Below are 23,694 nucleotides of genomic sequence, written 5' to 3'. Positions count from 1 at the left end.
TTCATAAATATGGAGAACAACAAGGGACTATGTGGACATCCTTGTCTAACACCAGTGGAACAATCAAAATAACGAATACCATTCGCTTTAAACATGTATTTCCAAAAGTGGAACCGCATTGGTAAACAAGAGGTATGTTGATAGTTGGGAACCACATGTTTTACCAATTTATCGAATAATGTTAACTTGGAACTCTCTCTTCGCCTTGGTCGGGGAATCATCCAAATTAACATTGTTTTAGGTAGATCAGACCACAAAGAAAAGAAAAGAAAGGAAAATAAAACCCCGAAAAACAAAAACACAACAAAAGTCAACAACTAACCCATACCGTTCCCACACAACAGCGTTCGACGCCTGACATGTGGCCAAAATTCCACGTGCACATTAGGGAGTGTTTATTCTTGATTTAGTAAGGTCAACATTACTTTTGAATATCCTATATTCCTTCAGATTATATACAAGGATATATGTATTGCCTACGGCGTTCTACATCTACACGACGGTGTTCAGTGTATCCGGGTTAATGAAAAAAACAAACCAAAACAACAACAACAACACTATATTGAGAAACATGATGGTATTTCTGAAAATATGACAGAATATAAGACTTTGTAGACTGAAGTAACTATGTGTAATTACAAATATTCCTTGAACATATTCTGCACATTGATGTATGATTAAACATGTATTATGTTATACATATAGATTATTTTGGTTATCGCTTTGGTTCATTATTCCACCACTAAATGTGTGAACTGATTCTTTCTTTTGTTCCTGGCAAAAATTGAATCTGTGTTTCCGATTCTTTGTTCCCTGATGCTTTTTTCCTGTTACGGACCAGAAACCCATCAGTAATTTATGGGCCCCATACATCAAACCAGTTCCACGGAAGATCGGCCTCGAAGTGGCAGACCAAGAAATACCACTGTAGCTCAGGGTAGGTACACCAGGGAACTTTATTTGTGCACCAAAAGCACTGCGCCAAAAGCAGTCCCCTGGTGGAGCACAGAAATCATTAATGCCAGGAAGGCAAGACAAAAGGCCCTCAACTAAGCTAAGAGGGACCGTTCAAAAATATATTTGGATAAAAAAAACCTCAGAAATAATACCAAAAAAGTCATCAGGGCTGCCAAAATAAACCACTGGAGAAACTTTTGTTCATCCCCCAGCCTCGATCCATCAAATTCAGGAAAATTGTGGAACAAATTTAAAGCCATACAGGGAAATTCCAAAAAAACGTATTCAACCCCACCTTTCGGAACACCCCACAAATAAAGATAAAGCAAATGCAATGGCAGCCCACTTTTCGGACACCTTCCAACAACACATCGCTAACCACAACACTTTCACCCCTGAACCACCCCACTCACATCTACCCTTCCACAAACCTATAAAACATACATGAACTAAAAGCATCACTCAAACACAAGAAAACAGCCTCAGCCCCGGATATAGATCATATCACATACACAATCATTAACAAACTCCCCCCCAACATGCTTTCTCTCACCCTAACACTATTCAACAAAATCTGGACCCTAGGAACCTGGAAAACAGCAAAGGTGGTGCCAATCCTGAAACCAGGGAAACCCGCCAACTCCCCAGACTCATTTCGGCCAATTTCATCAACGTCACTTCTTTGTAAAACTCTGGAAACCATAGTAAACAATAGACTAAAACATCATATACAACATTTTGCATTTGGAGCATGACGTTACAATCGAACAAGCACAGAAACAATACACATTGGCCATCTTTACAGATTTCCATAAAGCATTCGACATGGTTTGGCACAACGGCCTCATCAAAAAACTTCAAGAAAATGCCATACACGGAAACATTCTGAATTTCATTCAGCATTTCCTTAAAGATAAACAATAGTCAAAACTCACAACACCCTTTCGGACCCATATCCCCTAGAAAATGCGCCCCCCTCAGGGCAGCATCCTATCACCAACCCTCTTTAACTTTATGATTAACGACATCTTCCCCGAAAAATGGCCCGAAATAACCACAGCTAAATTTGCAGACGATATTTCATTTTGGATTTCCTCGATCTCAATTATGCAAGCAACCTCTAAAGCTCAACGAATGCTAAACCACTTTCAAAATTGGGCCCATAAGTGGGGGTTCCATATTAATGTAAATAAAACCGTGGGTATTCTATTAAAAAAACAGCATACGCAAAATTATATACCCAAACTGCACCTAAACAATCAAAAAATCATTTTCGAAAAAGAAGCAAAATTCGTAGGAGTAACGTTTGACCAACACCTAACATGGACTCCCCATATTAATAATTTGGTCAACATCTGTCAAAAAGATCTAAATTTAATGAAATGTATCCTGGGCACTACATGGGGAGCCGACAAACAAACACTTATAAACATCTACCATTGCCTCATACAGTCGAAATTGGACTACGCCGCCCCGGTCCTGCACTCCCTCTCCCCCACCAACCTCCAAAAACTAACCTCCATACAATATACTAACCTCAAACTAGCCCTAGGGGTCAGGACTGGCACCCCCCTATCCACACTCCTCCTACTTACAGGCTCCCCTTCAATCAGTACACGAATAAATCAAACTGCCCTCAATTACTGGACTGGGGCCCAACACAACCCCATTTAAAACACCATTAAAACAAAATACACCAACACTAAAAAATCCACTGCAAAAATATTCAAAAATAACAAAAATATTGCACCATTCTACTCACACCTATCCAGTCTGCTGCATGCACAACAACTTGACACAATACAACACTCACCTCCAATAGCAAGCTACATTCACCACGTCCCCCCACCCAAAACAGATACCACACTACAACACCACATACTAAACACCACTCCTAAACCTGACACCCACACCAAAACAAACATCATCCAAACTCACTTAGAAACCCACTACCCAAACCATACACACATATATACAGACGCATCTATCGCAACAAACAAAACAACAGGAATAGGCATACATGTACAAACAACCCCACCCATTACCACAAACTTCCACCTCACAATCCGCTTAAACAAAACAACTGCAGAACTACTAGCCATTCTTACAGCCCTCCACACTATGGCCACCCTCCCAGCCTCCCACTTCCTTATGATAACCGACTACCTCCCAGCCATAAAACAACTACAAAACAAATACTCTAAATCCCGTCCTGACCTTATCCACCAAATCACCCAACAAATCAGCTCTCTTCACAAACTCAATAAAAATATAACACTACTCTGGATACCAGTACATACACACAACATAGGCAACAATACAGCAGACTTACCAGCAAAACTAGCAACCACCCATCCATCTCCACACATACCATTCCACACTTCCAAAACAGAAACCAAACAACTCATCAAATCATACACATCTACACTCAACTAGACACAAAACATTAACTCAAGCAAGTCCAGCTGGGTCAAATCCATCATCACAAAACCCATCACCAAAACACCTACATTCTCAGACACCCCATACTAAGACACCCTCATCACACGACTCATTACAGGCAACACCAACCTCAACTACAACCTTTACAGACAGAACAGATACCCAGATGGACTCTGCCCACACTGCAAAACAAAAGAAACAATAACACACCTATTCACCGAATGTAAACAACAACACACCAATATCATCCAACTACACAGCACAATTCCTCCGAAATACCACTATAACACACACCTACTACTCAACCCGGCTAACACAAAACCTATCTTCAACGCTGTAGCAACCTTTATTCTAAATTCCTCCATGGCCTATAAACTTTAAAACCTACAACTCTCCGCTACAACATTCCGCCACCATGTCCACCATCTTACCTCTCGCCTGTTCCGTAAGCCACCTAATGGTCCTACAAGCCGATGCGCTGTCGTCTTCTCCGACGTCCGCGTCCGGCTACACGCTTTCCGCCCTACTCAATCCCTCCCACCTGCAACCCACTCATCCCCTCCCGCAGCCCAGTAAATATCCAGTTCACTTTTAACCTTTTAAACCATTTAAATCCTTCTTTTTACCACATATTTTACCATATACAAACAATAACTTCATAGTCAAAAATATATTTTATCCCACAGCACCATGTATAAAAACAACACAACTTTATCACCCCCTCCCCCCCCAACCACTGTACATATAATACTGTAAATTCGTCACTCTCCTCAACCACCCATATTTTCATTTCATTTTACTATATACACCTACATTTATATACCCAAAACATTTTTAAATCTAACACCTCAACATATTAGCCAGTTCACCAACTCTTAAACGCCATCAATTTTAAATTCACAGGCCCAGCCCTTATCGCCCTTCAACCCCACCCCCTTATCTTACTCTTTTTTGTTTCTTCCCCTTATCTAAACTACATACAGATTAACTGTATTATACAATATCACCCCCTATGCTATACCACCCCCTCTCCCATATTATAACCCCCCACCCCCACCCCTATACTGCTCCATCCCCCACCCCACCCCAATTTTACACCCATCTATCTATTATTCCAAACTTTCTACAACCTATATCAACAAGCTAAATACCCTCCCCTCCCCCCTTTCCTCTCGGCAACCAACCATCACGGTCTATCCAAATGTCATAGGTTTATTCCCTTCATTTATCATTTTTTTTGGGTAGGTGGTTTATTATTATTACCACTATTCATCATCTAAATTACCCCCACCTACCCCGTCGGCGACATTGGCTAAGTGTTAGAAGCCGACGTAAAATCCAAATAAACTGAAACTTACCATCACTTCCCCTGCAGAAGAGACTAGGAACTGTCTCGAAACGTTGTGACCTTGTATGGTAAAGAAGTTGAACCATAAAGCATATTTAGTTTGAGAACATTACAGTGGGAACATTTGTGGGATGACCTCGGCGCGCCAGACACATTCGATCAGCTGTGACAGACAGTGCAAAAGAAAATGAACCAGAATTCCCCATGGTCGAATTTAAAGACTCATCCAGTCCATGGTGGGACGTAGTTGAGCGGTTTTTGTGGCTACCACAGGTATTGAAGAAAACGCAATACTGAGAACGGACGTCTTTATTTATTGAACTTATAAAATATATTTGTTAAGAGACATTTGATTTTAATACTGATAAATTTGGCTGTAACTGTTTGGCTCCATGAACATTTCAAAGGATAGTTTTCCAAAGAATTAGACTGTGCATGAAGCTTGAGTGTTAAGCATGTCCTCACACTGGGAACTTTATTATGTCAGTTGGAGCAATATAATGATTGAAACGATGTGATTTGGGTGGCTTCTCATATCATATATTATTTCAGGAACACTGTTAGACACCTTTTAATGAATATTTACCACTTTCACAGCTTCTAGTGGTGTCTGATGTCATCAGTGACATCATCCTCTGTAGCAACAGTATAAACAGGAAGTGCGACCATATTGGATTATGGATAATATTACCTAACAACTAATTACGTATCTATTTTTTAGGGAAACAGGGTCAGGCAACTTTTTAAAACTTTTTCAATAGCTGCTAATATGTGATTGCTATCATGCTTTAAAGTTGATATTAGTCATGTATCTTCATTTTGAACATCTCAGACACTGGTCACCCCATGTGGGCATCAAACGTTGTGTACCTCATGGACTATAAGGCAAGAATGGTGGATGCATCACAACGTTACTCAACTCTAGGTCACGTGTTATGCATCTAAAAATTCTTGAGGCTTGTGTGTTGTACACATAGTAGTAGGACGTCTGTATTCCGTGTACGAAGTGCAGCTTCACGTTCGGACAGTATGTCGTTAATATCAAAATATGCGTACGACTAGAATGATATACGTAGTGCAGTATTACGCATGATTAGTTTTGGGTGTTCGTAGGATGGCGTATGAACGCAATTGTAATCATGGTAACAAAGACGAACACACTGATAAATAGAGAGAGAAACGATGTTATTCAAGATTATACATATATTCATTATGTTCAAGATATATATGAAACATTAACGTGTTGATAACGCTACTACTTACAGCCAAACAGGTAGTTGTGTGAGATGGTTGTAGTGTTTTCGTATTTCCTACATGTCACAGTATCCTGGCTTAATGTTATAAACTGAAGTCTTTCAGTACTTTGCCTAAAAATATGGATCATGATCTGGTAAATCTCGGAACCTGGTTAATGTAAGGGACGCAACTCTGTACCGAGATTTGAAATGATTGGGACTGTTGGCGAATGCTCTTGAGTAACCGCTTGTCCATGTAAGCGATTGTTAACCTTTGTAACAGACTGGAGTTAAACTTGTCCCCTAATCATTTGAGTCCCTTTAAACTAAATTGGGTGCAGTGGGGGTACCTTAGTGGTTAAAGCGTTCGCTCATCACGCAGAATACCAATCAGAAAGCGACATTATGTGTGAGGTAAGATACGATATTTTAACTTACATCACTCGGTGGTAGATACACACTTTAGTAGGTATGGCAGAAAAACGGACAGACGAATTGTAGTAAATTCGAAACTAAAAACATAAAATTCTCAGTGAAACTCTGATCATCATCAAAACATCCTACAAATTCTGTGAATAAATAAAGTACTTTAACAAACTATCATTAAATATTGACAGTTCACTGTTAGGTACGAGGGAGGAGTACAGAGAAAGGGACAGCCAGGTGTGTGAGAAGGATGGAAACGGCACAGCACAGGTAAGTGAATCAATAACTATGTCGGCAATTGTGGACCTGCTTCTCGAACACCTGTCTGTCCCTTAAGCTTTCTGCTCTGACCACTGCAGCCATGTTGACTGCGGTATAAAGTATACCTTACACCAACCTGAATTAGGTACAACACAAACTTTCTACGTTGCAGTAAGTTTATTTCAGCATTATTACACAACATACATTTACATATTGTAAATAACAACACGAACGAGGATACTGTAAATAGTTTGAATACAATAACTGTGGTGATTTTTAAGAGTTATTGGATTTCTATATCAGATAAAAAATATCTGTTGAAAACAGGACTAGAAAAAAATGATTAATCCACTATATCAGATAAATATTAAATCTATCTAAAACAGAATTAGCAGAAAAGGCATCATCCTTCATATTTTAAGGCCTGTATTATCTTGTCTATGAATTTGAATGTATGTTCATGCAGACGTCTTACTTGTAGGGGCCAGTTATTCGCTGTTGAAATGCTTATAAAAGTCATGTTTTCTTCTTGTGAATTGACCGGCTCTGAAACAGACACAATTTGGCATGAGCGACCCTTATATATTTCATAAATGCAAAACAAGCGAAGTTTACCAGAGTATGTTTTCATCAAATAGTCGACAGGTAGAAAACTTACAACATCTATGTACACCTCAAAATCCTAAACTGTTATCAAGAACGTAAAGGTTTCAAGTCTAAGAAACTCGTGATGACTAATGATAAATGTATCTAAATAGGTAATGTACAATGGCTTGAGTATAAAACAACTGGGGAGCTTCAGATGGATTGATTTGCGATGTCATAGTAACGTCACAATGGTCTACAAGCAATCACATGTCATTCCATTTTAGCAATATGTCAGTGGAGATATACCTTGATATCACACTATTTGGAAAATTGAAAACAATAGTGCCATGAATGAATTATGCTGGGACTTGCGCCATGAATGATTTTGTTGCACTGTTCTATGATCTGTATGATTCTGTCTTCATTAAGTGTATAATATCTAAAGAAAATACAGACAGAAAAACCCAAACCTTGAGTCCCGAGTGTGTGAGTGAACTAATATTAAACGTCACATCGGTGTCAATATGAAAAATAAAAAAAATTGAAAACGTCCTGTCATTGAAGGACTGTACAAAAACTTGGCTATCACAAATATGAAGACATAACACTAACATTGAAATCTAAAACCTTGTAATTAAAAGAAGACAAAACGACAAAAAACACGGGCTATGGATCGCCAACAACTGAAGGTAGGTCACCATACCAGGGTCCATGGAGACTTACAGTACCTTTGCTCCCTGCATGGACCCTAGCTGGAGAGTCTGCAGTGGTCAGTGAACAATGCACATATATTTAGCTAACCAAAACGTTACCTCAATGCTAATTTCGCACAGTTTAAATCACAATGAATATCTGAGTTCGGCAACAGCCCAAATACTACTAACACGAAGTACAAAGCGAATTTCCACAGTTCGGCATTTCGAGCGGGCAATATAGAAAATGTTACTCGCTTGCGTGCAGCGAACACTGATTGGCTTAGAAAACGATATTTGTGTGTGAGGTAAGATAGACGTTTAATATTTATGTTACTCCCAGAGGCAAACAACAATAGTATAATATACAGGAGAGAGTTATGTAGATATAAAATTATTCCTTTCGTACGTGAGTGACTTTTTAATGTAAGTACTAAACCATTATCAAGAAATTGGATGCCATTTTATGGCAGCAATATTACCTTGGTGATATATCTCACAACTTTTTTACAATCAATGGTGTAAGAAACGAAACATTGAAACGCCACTCATATTAGTAATAACGAAGTTGTACAGTCGAACCCCGTTTACCCGGACCCCACATATCCGGAAACCCCGCCTTCTGGACGATTATGTGAAATGAATCTTACATTCAGTAATTGAACTCGCTTAACCGGACACCCATATCATGCATATCTATAAAACTATTTCCGTTATTTTTATCACAGAATCTGTGAAATGCCACTCAAAGACATTAATAGTGGATACCTAAAAAAAGTGAGGTGAAACAGCAAACAATTTGCCAGTAACATCATGAGGTTTACTTACAGAAAAGCCATTTTCCCGTGGACCCCCAACCAGTGGCCACGCTCACATATCTGATCTGTGTTACAGCCTGGTCTATCCACGACAGGAAGGTACGGCTCCCGACGTCTCTGCCAGCACCTACGGCGATCCTGTTACCGCTGAAGCTTATCCAGAATGGTAGGTGCTTGCTTCCAGAAAGCGGCGTGTGGCTCACAAGTGCAAGATTTGGTCCTTGCTTCCTGTTTCTGATGACGGACTGAGTGTTTCGCCAACCTCCAATGACGATTTCGAACATATTATTAACGTAGTTGTCTCTGCTGCTAAGCAACGCGATGTGAGCGTCATTGGTGGTCTTTACCCAGAAAGTGAAGGATGTTTCTTCGTTGAGGCGAAAACCGAGATCAGCGAGGGAATGGTAGTGGTAGTCGTTACCCGTTGCAAGACAAGTTAATGTGACGTTAAGCCCTGTAACATGAACATAGCAGTATACAAATTTGACTGATCCATACAGGAAAGAAAATAGGTTGAAGTCTTTTGTTGGGGTGCGATTTGCAATTGTACGTTTCATGTGATTTTAGTCCAACACAAATTATCACCTTAAGTCAACAAGAAGTTAGGATGTACTGAGTGAGTGAGTTTAATATTTCACCGCTTTTATCAATATTCCAGCACTATCACAGTGGGGACATGGGTTTCACAGTTAAATTGATTGCACTTTATGAGTAGATCACTTTGTACTTAGAGCTGCTGTAGATAAAATTGTTAGTTCTTCATTAACATGTCTTTTGCAAGCGTCTACAATCGGCGTCTGCTATTCACTGAGGTAATCTGCAAGGTGTCGTACTGGGAAGACTAAAGTTTATTTTTCAGATGCCCAGGGGAAGGTTGAAGTGTATAGTTCAGTTTTCCTGGGAGAGGTAATTAGGGAAGTACCGCCAAAGCTAAAGATAAGGTGCCGGGAAACATAATCCATGTCAGAAGTAGAGAGAAGTCTTTTCAAAACATAGCTAAAATCTTCGCTTGTTTAGAACTTTTTACTTAAACTTTAAATCAACGTCTTTTTTCTCATAAATCACCATCGGTGGTACAAGACCAAAGAATATGCAATATGAACCAATGTACATATTGTATATGTCACCAATATAAACATGCTCCATGACGGGGTTTGCGTAACAATTTACTCATGTGAGAGGTAAATATTGACAAACATTTGCTAGGCTCAAAATTGCCTGGGGACAAAACCTTATTAAGTGGTTAAAAATGGCCCAGTAAAAGCCATAAAAGGATAATTGGATTCCTCACTGACTAAAGTTGTCACCATCTAAACAGAACATGCCGAGGGCTTTATATATATTGCAGATAAGCCGAAATTGTCAAATAATCGATTTATGGAGTGTAACGAAGGGTATGTCGTAGGATGTTGTTCATAGTCAGGACTAATATATTGGTATAAAACATGAGATAGTTTGATCGTTTCAGCAGTTGCGAGTTTATGCCAAGAGGACAATATATTGACATGGATTCTTATATATAATGGGACTCGCCATAAAGTTTGGGGGGGATTTTCTGAAACCACCACGAGTTCATCAAGGTGGCCCTGTGTCTTAACTTCTGAAATTGTCTTAAACTCGAAGACAGACTCACCGAAATATGATTTACCCTAGACAATGACAATTTAATGTCAAATTTGATAAAATGTATAATGAAGAATACAGGTGAAAACGTGCTTATAACTTTATCGAGATTGTTATATGTGCCAAAATAAAAGAGTGTCCACGTTTATCCTGTTTTGCTATAATTTGTCTGAACCTCCGAGTGAGGCGCGTAGTGTTCATTCAGCTATAACATTGCATCTGGAGTACCGCGAAGGCGACGCTCATTGGACTGAGAAGCGTCAGGATTTTAACCTTCTTGGCCATAAGCCTTCTGCGAAAAGGTATAAAGCACAACTCACTCACTATTTCTTTACTACTGAATAATAACGCTAAGCTACTTACCAAACTGCCACAGAGCCGTTGATCCAAATCCAGTGGACACAGCAATGTACCTAACAGGGTGAGGGTGGGGGTCTCTCCACGTCATGAAACGCCCAACGCCAACAGTCGTCCCACTTCCAACGGAGATCACACCATCATCCCAAGAAATCCAGAAATCACGGAACTCAGTTACACTGAGTGGTCGGTGGCGAGCTGTCACCCTGTTAGCGTGCTGCATGCCTGTTCGGATCACTGATTGGGTGTTACCCCATCCACCGATCACAATCTCGTATATGTTCCGACTGGTTACTCCATCATTCTGTAGCAGGGCCACGTGAACATCGTTTGACGCGCGGACCTGAGAGAAAACAACTGACTTTTATCACCAGTGATGTATTCAACAGTTGTAATCATCATTTTCTCCCCCCTGTAATTACACCGAGTGAACGAGTATGGTTTTACACCGCTTGTAGCTATATTCACACACTGTACCCATGTGGGGAATCGAACCCGAATCTACGACATGACGAGTGAACTCTTTAACCACTAGGCTCCCTATCGCGCGTAAATAACATTGACCAAGGAGAAAACAATTCCTGACGACAACTCGGAATTCACAGAACTAGTTTCTCTTCTTTCCCCAATAGATTGCTATCTCATAATCACAAAGAATGAAAGATTTAGACCTTCCTTTTATACAGAAATAAAAAAGTTATGCAAATAAGCACTCATGGCGTCAGTTTCTGATTTACCTTGAACTTGAAGGATGTGGCTCCAGGGGATAAGTCCACACCCTGTTCGTGAAGGGACTGATAGCTGTAAGTTGTAGTCGTCGCAAGTTCCACGTAGGCTGAACCAAATGCAGTAAAAAAATCGATTAGAAACGTAAAATCTTTCAATGTTGTTGTCAAAGTATTTGCATCTCTGTATATCACATGTTTATGTCCTTTGTTAAGCATTTCACTGAATAAACTGTGATGCATGTTATAAAGTAACAATGAACAGTCCCGTCACATGGGGAAGGTTGACTGGAGCCTCCAAGCGCTGACATATCCTGCGGTATCACAATACTCGTGTAGCATAAATACGAGTGTAATAAAGTACAATGTCTCATGGAGTCTCACTTTTCCTACCCAGAGGGCGATTAAGCACGCTATGTAACCCGTCAAAACGTGTTATGACATGTTTGTAAACTTTGTAAAGGTAACGATTTTCTACTATTTTTTAACTATTCCTGCATGAATTATATATTTACGTGTGGACTTACAACTAGTCTCTGAAATGAACATATTTCACTGGAAAAGGTAAACTTAAAAATGAAAGTAAAAAAAATTAAATGGAGCCCTTACGACAGACTAATTTACGGATATCTTTATGCATCATATTAGCACACGATCCGTCGTGCAATTATTTCTGCCAGACTTAGTACTTTTTATAAGTACACGTATGCATGTAACCTCATATGCCGCCGTCTGCGGCCTCAGTTGAAAGTTCAGTTCAGTTTAGATTGCGAATGCTATATGTAGGTCACCTGTTATAATTACAGCAGAACTACCCTAAATACTCACGCGGACATCCGTCAGTCACAGCTGACAGCAGCACAGCTGCCAGCGTCGTTGTCAGCAAGTGTATTTTTCCCATCTTCCCTACTTCTACAACAAATACAGGTCAGCTTTTACAGTGAGTTAGCATTCAACTTCAATATTTCAGTCATATCGTGACGGTAACAATTTAATTTATATCAATATTAAAATCAATAATCTATACACTTATCACATAACAAGCTAATTATCGAAGGACAGTAAAACTATCACAGCTCTTAATTTATAACTGGTACACGGTGGTATGAGAATTCTCACTATAGCCACGATACAACATTAAAACGGGCTGTAGAACACTAGTACCTGAAAGCTGGCACTGAGATAATGAACGATAATGTTTCATGTATTATCTGAGGAATGCTGATATCAAATTTATTCACTCGAGCATGTTCTGTTATTTGATGTCTTTCTGTACACTCTCTCCAAGACTCGGGGGGGCCACACAAGGTGGAATGAACTCAACGTAATGTCTTGCAAATGCTAACATAATAACATTAACTAAAAGAAACAATCATGCGGTTATGACCAGCTCACAGGGACTGCTAATTTGAATTCGCTATGAAAGCTGTTCCTTCTATGCATTTTGACTGAACTTCTCTGCACAAGTAATGTGAGCAGGTTGTGTGGCTACAAAATCATCAAAAATCATCATCGTCGTTCAAAGACGAAGGCACATAGAGATTGAAGATAATCCGCACAACATCGTTCGAAACTTGTCCAAGTGTGATGATTCCTTATGATTTGCATTATGACAAAAGTTAAACGTAACATTGCAAACATTTTTCAACATACCAGAGCCCTAAAGTTCACCTTAAGACTAACATACCTTCTGTGAACATACCTGTCAGTCGTCCCTGTAGTTCTCAGTGAAGCCGTCTTGCCTCTAACTGTCTTGCTTGTTGTATCGTTGATTTATATACACTGAAAATCCGGATGTGTGATGTGACGAATGAACGCTTTTACCCTCAGGAACAAGAAGGCATGTAGCCGTTCTTGGAAAACACTTTCTATTTCCCGTACAATGTGTTTGTTAACGTCAATCTAAACTTTGATATGATATATTGTTATCGGGGTTGACACTTCCAGCCAAGTTCCAGGAATTGACATTGACTACAGTAACTTAAAATTATAAGCATATAGTAGCCTTAATATCTGTTTGAATACCTACTTGAATTGAGCAGCTAAACTAACCCTAATGTCTAATCACAAGGCGTACATTCTCGTATATAGAAAGCTATACATCTCCTGGCCATGTGCCTAATGCTAAATACTGTATGTCTACTTCCACGAATATTCGTATTTAGTAACCCTAATGTCTAGTAGTATGCCTACTCGGATTTAGTAACCCTGATGTCAAGCAGTATGCCTACTCGGATTTAGTAACCCTGATGTCAAGCAGTATGCCTACTCGGATTTAGTAACCCTGATGTCAAGCAGTATGCCTACTCGGATTTAGTAACCCTGATGTCAAGCAGTATGCCTACTCGGATTTAGTAACCCTGATGTCAAGCAGTATGCCTACTCGGATTTAGTAACCCTAATGTCTAGCAGTATGCCTACTCGGATTTAGCAACCCTGATGTCAAGCAGTATGCCTACTCGGATTTAGTAACCCTGATGTCAAGCAGTATGCCTACTCGGATTTAGTAACCCTAATGTCTAGCAGTATGCCTACTCGGATTTAGTAACCCTGATGTCAAGCAGTATGCCTACTCGGATTTAGTAACCCTAATGTCTAGCAGTATGCCTACGCGGATTTAGTAACCCTGATGTCAAGCAGTATGCCTACTCGGATTTAGTAACCCTGATGTCAAGCAGTATGCCTACTCGGATTTAGTAACCCTGATGTCAAGCAGTATGCCTACTCGGATTTAGTAACCCTGATGTCAAGCAGTATGCCTACTCGGATTTAGTAACCCTGATGTCAAGCAGTATGCCTACTCGGATTTAGTAACCCTGATGTCTAGCAGTATGCCTACTCGGATTTAGTAACCCTGATGTCAAGCAGTATGCCTACTCGGATTTAGTAACCCTAATGTCTAGCAGTATGCCTACTCGGATTTAGTAACCCTGATGTCAAGCAGTATGCCTACTCGGATTTAGTAACCCTAATGTCAAGCAGTATGCCTACTCGGATTTAGTAACCCTGATGTCAAGCAGTATGCCTACTCGGATTTAGTAACCCTGATGTCAAGCAGTATGCCTACTCGGATTTAGTAACCCTAATGTCTAGCAGTATGCCTACTCGGATTTAGTAACCCTGATGTCAAGCAGTATGCCTACTCAGATTTAGTAACCCTAATGTCTAGCAGTATGCCTACTCGGATTTAGTAACCCTAATGTCTAGCAGTATGCCTACTCGGATTTAGTAACCCTGATGTCTAGCAGTATGCCTACTCGGATTTAGTAACCCTGATGTCAAGCAGTATGCCTACTCGGATTTAGTAACCCTAATGTCTAGCAGTATGCCTACTCGGATTTAGTAACCCTGATGTCAAGCAGTATGCCTACTCGGATTTAGTAACCCTAATGTCTAGCAGTATGCCTACTCGGATTTAGTAACCCTGATGTCAAGCAGTATGCCTACTCGGATTTAGTAACCCTGATGTCAAGCAGTATGCCTACTCGGATTTAGTAACCCTGATGTCAAGCAGTATGCCTACTCGGATTTAGTAACCCTGATGTCAAGCAGTATGCCTACTCGGATTTAGTAACCCTGATGTCTAGCAGTATGCCTACTCGGATTTAGTAACCCTGATGTCAAGCAGTATGCCTACTCGGATTTGGTAACCCTAATGTCTAGCAGTATGCCTACTCGGATTTAGTAACCCTGATGTCAAGCAGTATGCCTACTCGGATTTAGTAACCCTAATGTCTAGCAGTATGCCTACTCGGATTTAGTAACCCTGATGTCAAGCAGTATGCCTACTCGGATTTAGTAACCCTGATGTCAAGCAGTATGCCTACTCGGATTTAGTAACCCTGATGTCAAGCAGTATGCCTACTCGGATTTAGTAACCCTGATGTCAAGCAGTATGCCTGCTCGGATTTAGTAACCCTGATGTCAAGCAGTATGCCTACTCGGATTTAGTAACCCTGATGTCTAGTAGTATGGTTACTCGTATTTAGTAACCCTAAAGCTGTCTTCTTGTATGTCTACTCGCATACAGTTTATGTCTAAAACAGTCGTCTACAGTGCGTCCACACGAGAGTGCACTCCATGGGTTACTTGAGCGTTTTGTATGTCTACTTGGGTGTCTTATCGAATATGTGGCAAAATATCGCATACAAATGTAACTTTGAGGAAGGTGGGTTTTATTTACGCGTTTTAAAAAGTATTCCATTTGAATTCAAAGATAAGAGTAAAATAAAAATGCAAACACCTAAATTAACTTTAAAAGCTGGCGAGCTATATGTATTACAAATTATCAAATAGTCTTAGTCTGTGGCTGTAACCAGGTGAGAAAGTTCTTGTAGCATACATGCCACTCCCAGAGAGAAATAATGTACACAACCGAAACCCCTGACATTGTCCAACACCTGACATTGTCCAACACCTGACATTGTCCAACACCTGACATTGTCCAACACCTGACATTGTCCAACACCTGACATTGTCCAACACCTGACATCGTCCTACACGAACCTTTCATGAAAGAATCATAGCTGAGAAGAGAGAGCTATGCCTTCTGCAAGAGGTATATGGACCCCATGGAGTTGAGATTGAAAATACGATGTACCGTTGTGATGGACATCCAATGCTCGGGGGAAAAAAGCGCCCTTGAGCAGCTGAACTAACTGGATATCGGCGTTATACAAATATCTAGTTGTATTGTATAGTTATATTGTATGTGCAGGTCCACACACAAACACACATACACACACTCAAACACACACACGCACAGACACACACACACATACATACATACATACATACATACATACATACATACATACATACATACATACATACATACATACATACATACATACATACATACATACATACATACATACATACATACATACATACATACATACATACACAACGCTTCCCAATATCAAGATCGAACATTGCATTATCATGGTTTAAACAAATTTAAGGAAAGAGCGCTTATCTAAACAGGTTGGATAAGTAAATGGTATTTTTGGGTGCCTGTAATTTTCTCCATTAATTATCACTATTAGAATCTGGTTAACTAAACTCGCATTAGTAAACAATACAGCTTAACTAAACGTCTTTAGTGGATGGTCTAGTCCACATTTTCATAAATATGGAAAACAACAAAGGACTATATGGACATCCTTGTCTGACACCAGTGGAACAATCAAAATAATGAATACCATTTGCTTTAAACATGTTTCCAAAAATGAAACTGGATTGATAGTCGGGAACCATATGTTTTACCATTTTCAGTTTTACCACTTGGAACTCTCTCTTTGCTGTGCTAATGGAATCTTCCAAATTAACATTATTTTAGGTATATGAGACCAAAAGCAGAAGAAAAAAAGGTAGCAACAAAAAAACCGAAAACCAAAAATACAACGAAAGTCAACAACCCATCCCCCTGCCCCCAAAGAACAACGTTCGCGTCCGGTTACGTCACCAAAATCCCACGTGCACATTAGGGAGTGTTTATTCTTGATTTAGAAAGGTCAACATTACTTTTGTACATCCTATATTCCTTCAGATTTTGCACAAGGATACGTATTTGAAAGAAAGAAAAGAAAAAAGAAAGAAAAAAAAAACAGAAAAAATACAAAACAACACTATATTCATAAACTGGATGGTATTTCTGAAAATATGGTGATACTCCTAACCTTTCCCGGACGGATATGATGATAGTTGACAGATCTGATGATATTAGATAACTTCGGCACTAAGAGGAGGGACAAATATCATTTTGACAGTTATATTTCTGGTTAATATATGAAAAAGACCCTTAAACATATAATCTGCTGTTTGCTTTGTAATTGTCAGATTTGTCGGCAAATGTCTGCAGTTTCTGCTCCACTAAATGTATATACAAGAGATACACATTCAGGCTCCTGTTCACCTGTTGCTGTTTCAGTTGGAAACCTCAATGTATTATACATGTACATACTATGTATGTATGTATGTGTGTGTGTTGAAGATACGCGACTGAAACATCTAGAAGATTCGTGTTGTGTTATTATTTCGGAAATTACTTCTTATGTATCTACAACTGTACGCCAGGTATTCTCATCACTTTCTTTATATATGATAGTGGTTCATTATTCCACCAATAAATGTGTGAACTGATTCTATTTTTCTTCCTTTTTTTCCTAGCCAAAATTGAATCTCTTTTTCCGATTCTTTGTTTCCGGTTACCGACCAGAATACCATCAGTGGTTTATGGGATCCATACATTCTATTCCATACAGAGACGATATAGGAAGGATTCAGAAGGTTCCATCATTGACTGCCAGAGGGAGGGTTTCCAGAACCATGGTGCCAGGCCTCACACAGCACATGCCACTATTCAATATCTTCAGAATGAGAATATTACAGTGGGAGCATTTGTGGGATGACCTCGGCGCGCCAGACACTTTCGATCAGCTGTCAAACATAGTGGAAGAGACAATGGACCAGAATTCCACCAGGTCGAATTTAAAGACACATTCAGTCCATGGTGGAACGTAGTTGAGCGATTTTTGTGGCTACCACAGGTATTGAAGAAAACACAATACTGGGAATGGACGTCTTTATTTATTGAACTTAAAAGATATGTTTGTTAACAGACATTTGATTTGTAATACTGATATATTTGGCTGTAACTCTTCCAGATTTATATGTTTTATCCCACGTAAAGAATGATTATGATATTGTTTGTAAACATACACGTGTGTGTTTCTTCATAGAGAGGGAATGGCCACAGGGGTGTACCCTAAACAGGTGACGTAAAGTTGGGTTGCATAAGACTATTGTCGTACAGCGAATACATCCGTTTTTTATCACACAGAACGTGAATCTACATAGAGTACAGTAATTGTCCATGAACTTCACGGAACGTCAACTGTGATGGTGATATGCAAGTGTCGAAACACTCCGAACAACACCGTTGTTTATGGTATAATGTATATCTTATTACTCACGCAATTTGTTATAAGAACTGGCAGTTTTACTCAATACATGTATAATTCAGCCACAGCGAAGATTTTCGGACTATTGTGAATACTGCAGTTGTCCTGAATAATAACAACAATTATTATTGAATTTCCATGTCAGATGAAATACAAGCTTTCTACAATTTCTAAGGTCGAATTGGCAAAGCTCAGGACACCCTTGAAATATTGAAGTGTAAAAACAACGTATTGTACACACTTGAATGTATGTGTGTGAATTGATCTTTAGTTGCTGTCAACCATTGAACGCCACATTTGTAGTTCCATCCTGTAAAATGCCTTGATCTCCGTTTGTGGGTCGACTGATTCTAAAACAGAAACGAGTTCGACATGAGTAGAGCAAGAGTATTTCATCAGATCATTTTTTGTGCAAATTCATATACATTTCTCAATAAACATTTACAATCCTTTGATACACTTCGAAGTTACATAGGTTAAAAATCGGTACAATTGACTCCAGCATAGCATTGTGCAAAGCTTGCCGACTCTTGTATGTAAGCTACACAGATCGCTGCAGTGAAGTTTTCCATATTGATGTTAACGTAAACGATTTCGTCACAATAGTCTGAAAAGCAATCAGTTGTAATTCAAGTCAAACCATTGATTACAGAAAGTGTCATTTCGTTTTTACTGGGTTCTGTCCTTCTGCGCATCTTATTGCACTAATCAGTCCAGAAGTTTTAGATTAACTCATTTAACCGGATGCATATATATTGATCAGTATGATTTGATACGTCTAATCACATGCATATTGCAATGACGTCCCTTCTCATCCTTGTAAACACGTCGTGCAGAGTACTTTATCAACGGCCACTTGGAGATCGTGGAAATCTCAAAACGAGAATCTGCTGCTACGAAATGTGGCGGACTGGTACGGATCTGATATTATATCAATGCCGTTGTGTTTAACAGAACCACACTGAATAAGCGCACAACACTCATAACAGGTGTAACCAGAGAGACAGATGCAGTGAGAATCTTTTACGATCTCATCAAACAGGGGTAATCTGTGATTTCTTAGTTACGGTATGCTGGCTGAACCTCGACCCCAAAAATATAGAAATACTTAAGGCTTGACTGTGTGTTTCTTTCGTTGCATTGAGGTATGCAAAATGAAACGAAAGTAATACACAGTAAATTCTTATAATTAAATTCAACAACAAATACTATAGGCTTTCAACAATATTCCTTTAAACATAATCAAATTCATCGAAACAGGTATCTTTGTTTCCTGCGATTAACAATTTCGGTGTAAGAATTCGGTAATGGCGCGACATGACTCAGGTGACTCATTTACATAAAATGACACGCCCACCTAATCATTAGCCAATCAGCATAGAACAACCCCAAACAGCTGTCAATCAACCAAGCTAACATCGGGTGGCGAATCAGAACGGAACAACACAACATGACGCGTTCCGTCAACAGCAAAGTTTCAAGTTCAAACATTTGAATTATTACCAGCGGACTGAAAGACTCAGTTTGAAAAGTGAGAATTGGAAATGAAGCCCCATGACATGAAGTTAGTGGAACTGAGACTGTTAGTGGCAGCAGTATTTGCGCACGTGAAAAGAGGCTGTGATGTGACTGGGATTGCGACGCCATGAACTGATGTTCCATCGTGCGCATGCTCTTGTCGAGGCGTTACAACGTTATTAACGTCCACGGATAATTTTGAGTTGTTTCTTTATGCTAACCACAATGCATCACTTCAGTGTTTATCCAAAGTTCATTAGGGTGCCTGAGTGCAAGGGAATTCCGTCGCCGTGTAAAGGTATTCCCTGACATTCCTCAGGTCCGAAAGTAGTCCGGTTCGTTGGGCGTGGCTTAGGTTTTTAGATTCATTGGGAAATGAAATCAAAAGGAATGTTCCCAGTTAATCAATCAAACTGCCAGACTTTCAATGAACACAATAAAAATTTAATTATAGTATTATGAAAGTTAAACAATAAAATTCATTTGTAAATACCACTTTCTCATGAAACAAGGAATTGGAATTCAGTGTAACCAGAGTTGTTGTTTGTGGTGTCTATTTTCACTTTCATTCGAGAAAGTTCGAATCGACTGGAGAGTAGGTCACTGTCTGTATAGGTTAATGAGAATAATATTTCGGTTGGGTGAGTGAGTGAGTGAGTGAGCGAGTGAGTTTAGTTTTACGCTGCACTCAGCAATATTCCAGCTATATGGCGGCGGTCTGTAAATAATCGAGTCTGGACCAGACAATCCAGTGACCAACAACATGAGCATCGATCTGCGCAATTGGGAACCGATGACATGTGTCAACCAAGTCAGCGCGTCTGACCACCCGATCCCGTTAGTCGCCTCTTACGACAAGCAGAGTCGCCTTTTACAGCAAGCATGGGTTGCTGAAGGCCTATTCTACCCCGGGACCTTCACGGGTCATTTCGGTTGGGCGTCGTATTGGAGATACTGCTTCAACTGTTTGAAAAAAATATCCCCATTAGTGAAATTTCGTGGGACTTGGGCCATGGATAACCGTGCTGTAAAGGTCTATGAGCTATTGCAGGATTTTCGACTTCATTTCCACGACCCCTTTTGATACTCAATTCAGGATACAAATTGAAATATCAAAGTCATACAAAAGGAAAATAAGGAAGATATCCCGAGTCAAAAAAGAAACTTCACAAAATGTTATTTTTACAATGATGACTATTTTTTCTCTCTGATGATACATCTACGTATGCGAAATGGGATCTCTATCTTTCGACTCTAGAAAATCGTTAGCAAAACCCAGTCAAACCTATTTATTCGATGTGCAAATGAGGTTCGTGACAAATCAGATTTTGCACGTGCAGTGGATCACGTGATCTTCGCACCGATGTTTTCTTCATATGCATGTGTTTGCATAGAATTGGAAAAAAACACACCTCCTAACGGTACTTTAAATGCCATGATTATCAAATGTGCAACGTGTACGTGCCCTTGGCATGTTGCAAGCGGGAAGATCAGTTACTGACGTCGTAAGAGCAGTGGGATGCAGCCGTCGTACTGTGTATGATTTACGACGTCGTCTACAACAAACTGGCACCACTTCTGATCGCCCAAGGTCGGGTCGTCCACGTGTGACGCCACGAGCAGAAGACCGTCAAATCGTCCTACGTCACCAACGTGACAGACTTCTGCCGGGGCTGAGATGTTTAGAGGTCGACTGTCGTCGCAGACCATTCGAAATAGGTTGCGGGCTTCCAATCTCCATTCTTGACGTCCATATCGTGGGCCAATATTGACGCCCTTTCATCAACGTCAACATCTGCTGTGGGTCCAACATCACCTCCTTTGGACCCTAATGGAACTAACTGTGGCACTGTCAGTGTATCGAGTACATCACACAGATCTCAGCAATGACATAATACCGATTTCACCATCTTACCATCTCTTGTTCTTTTATAGTGTCCTGTAAAAAGACTCTGAAGTTTCTTATTCGACTCAGCATAGTTTTTATATTGATGAATCCAATGTTTCAGTGTATATACTTGCCTGCTGATCGGGTACATGAATGCTACGGTTCACAGGGCACATGTGCATGTAAGAACAACTAACCTAATAACACAGACTCCTACGGACTTAGAGCATCAGTGTTCTACAACTACGCTGGAACAACCAAGCTCCTTTAGGGACATAGAGTCCCCCTCCCTCTTCCGGTAACTATGTCTGATGTGAAACAACAAACATTATGTCAGATACGTCATAAGCCGAGAGATCGTTTACTTACAGAAGAGCCATTTTCCGTTAGACCACCCTCCAGTGGCAACGCTCACATATCTAATCTGTGCTGATGATTGGTGTGTGCACGACAGGAAAGTACGTCTTCCGACCTCTCTGCCAGCACCTACGGCGATGGTATCTCCGCTGAAGCTTATCCAGAATGGCAGATGCTTGCTTCCAGAAAGTGGAGTATGGTGCACATGTGCACACGCACGATTGTCTCTGCCAGCACCCCTGACGAAAGTATCACCGTCAGGGATACTCCACCATTCCAGGTGCTTGCTTGCAAAAGGTTGCGTGAAGCGCTCAAATGTACGTGCACGACTTGGTCCTTGACTCCTGTCTCTAATGACGGACTCGGTGTTTCCCTGGCCTCCAATGACGATTTCGATGACGCCATGATCGTATTTGTGTCTGTTGCTAAGCAATGCGATATAAGCGTCACTTCTAGCTTTTACCCAGAAAGTGAAGGCTGTTCCTCCATTGAGGTCAAAACCGAGATCTTCGAGGGGATGATAGTGGTCGTCCGTTTCCATACAAACTAATGGAATGTTGCGCTCTGTAACAGGAACATAACACGATCAGTTATGATGTTGTACTCGTATCTTAAAGAAAACAAGTTCTGGTCAATGGTTATGATACTGAACCCTGCACGAGCAGTTCTGTAGAGTGCCTGAACTTTCTAGCTCTTCATCAACATGTTTTGTGTAAGGTAGTCCGCAACTCGCACTCTGTGAATTTACTCAAGAACGAGGCATACACCCAGCTAACTCACAGGTACCACCGAGTTTGGTGCTTTTGCCAAAGGTAATCCACTTACCAAACTGCCACAGACCAGTTGATCCACATCCAGTGGACACAGCGATGTACCTGACAGATTGAGGGGAGGGGTCTCTCCACGACATGAAACGCCCAACGTCAACAGTCATCCCAGTTCCAACGGAAATCACACCGTCATTCCAAGAAATCCAGAAATCACGGAACTCAGTTGCACTGAGTGGTCGGTGGCGAGCTGTTACCCTTTGGTCGTTGTGCCTGCCTTTTCTGATCACTGACTGGGTGTTTTTCCATCCACCGATCACAATCTCGTAAGTGTTGCTGCAGGTTACTCCATCTTCTTGTAGCAGTGCCACGTGAACATTGCTTTCAGCGCGGACCTGAGAGAAAACAAATGACCCTTACTACCTATAATCTATTATAATAATAGTGAGTGAGTTAACATTTAGCGTCACATCGGCACTACTGCAACTATATCGTGACGAGAACAATTTGATTTATATCAATACCAAAATCAATAAATTGAGGACGTAAAACAGTGTCATCAAAGGACAATAAAACACTAGACTATGACATATATGAGCATAAAACTAGCACATAAAACTAAAACAGTTTAATGAAAGAAGACAATACATTTCAAAACACGGGTTATAGATCACCAGCAACTGAAGGCAGATCACCATACTAGGGTCCATGGGGACTTACAGTATAT

At 40.2% G+C, this 23,694-nt stretch overlaps 2 protein-coding genes across 6 annotated transcripts in view; both read right to left on the bottom strand.

The window, feature by feature from the left end:
- Positions 1-6,827: 6,827 nt before the first annotated feature.
- LOC137281231 (uncharacterized) lies at positions 6,828-13,311 on the bottom strand. 4 transcript variants are annotated; one of them, XM_067812369.1, is made up of 6 exons: positions 13,160-13,311; positions 12,301-12,384; positions 11,485-11,582; positions 10,754-11,090; positions 8,778-9,221; positions 6,828-7,215 (listed from the first exon to the last, which is right to left on the bottom strand). In XM_067812369.1, coding segments are annotated over exons 1-6 (978 nt in total). In that variant the 5' UTR covers positions 13,173-13,311; the 3' UTR covers positions 6,828-7,213. The 4 variants fall into 4 exon arrangements, with proteins under 4 accessions (XP_067668470.1, XP_067668472.1, XP_067668471.1 ...); XM_067812371.1 differs by having other exon boundaries at positions 13,175-13,256; XM_067812370.1 differs by lacking the exon at positions 6,828-7,215 and having other exon boundaries at positions 8,770-9,221; positions 13,175-13,235.
- A 4,733-nt stretch (positions 13,312-18,044) lies between these two features.
- LOC137281229 (uncharacterized) overlaps positions 18,045-23,694 on the bottom strand; it is a 56,065-nt gene continuing 50,415 nt past the window's right edge. For both annotated transcript variants that reach the window (XM_067812366.1, XM_067812367.1), the window contains 3 exons: positions 23,026-23,362; positions 22,213-22,764; positions 18,045-18,787 (listed from right to left, as the gene is read on the bottom strand). In XM_067812366.1, the coding sequence (XP_067668467.1) occupies positions 18,786-18,787; positions 22,213-22,764; positions 23,026-23,362 (891 nt within the window). In that variant the 3' untranslated portion in view covers positions 18,045-18,785. The remainder of the gene's footprint in view (positions 18,788-22,212; positions 22,765-23,025; positions 23,363-23,694) is intronic.

Source organism: Haliotis asinina, chromosome 4 (genome assembly GCF_037392515.1).
Source record: "Haliotis asinina isolate JCU_RB_2024 chromosome 4, JCU_Hal_asi_v2, whole genome shotgun sequence".
NCBI classification, from domain to species: Eukaryota; Metazoa; Mollusca; class Gastropoda; order Lepetellida; family Haliotidae; genus Haliotis; species Haliotis asinina.
This window is presented reverse-complemented; position numbering and strand designations above follow the sequence as displayed.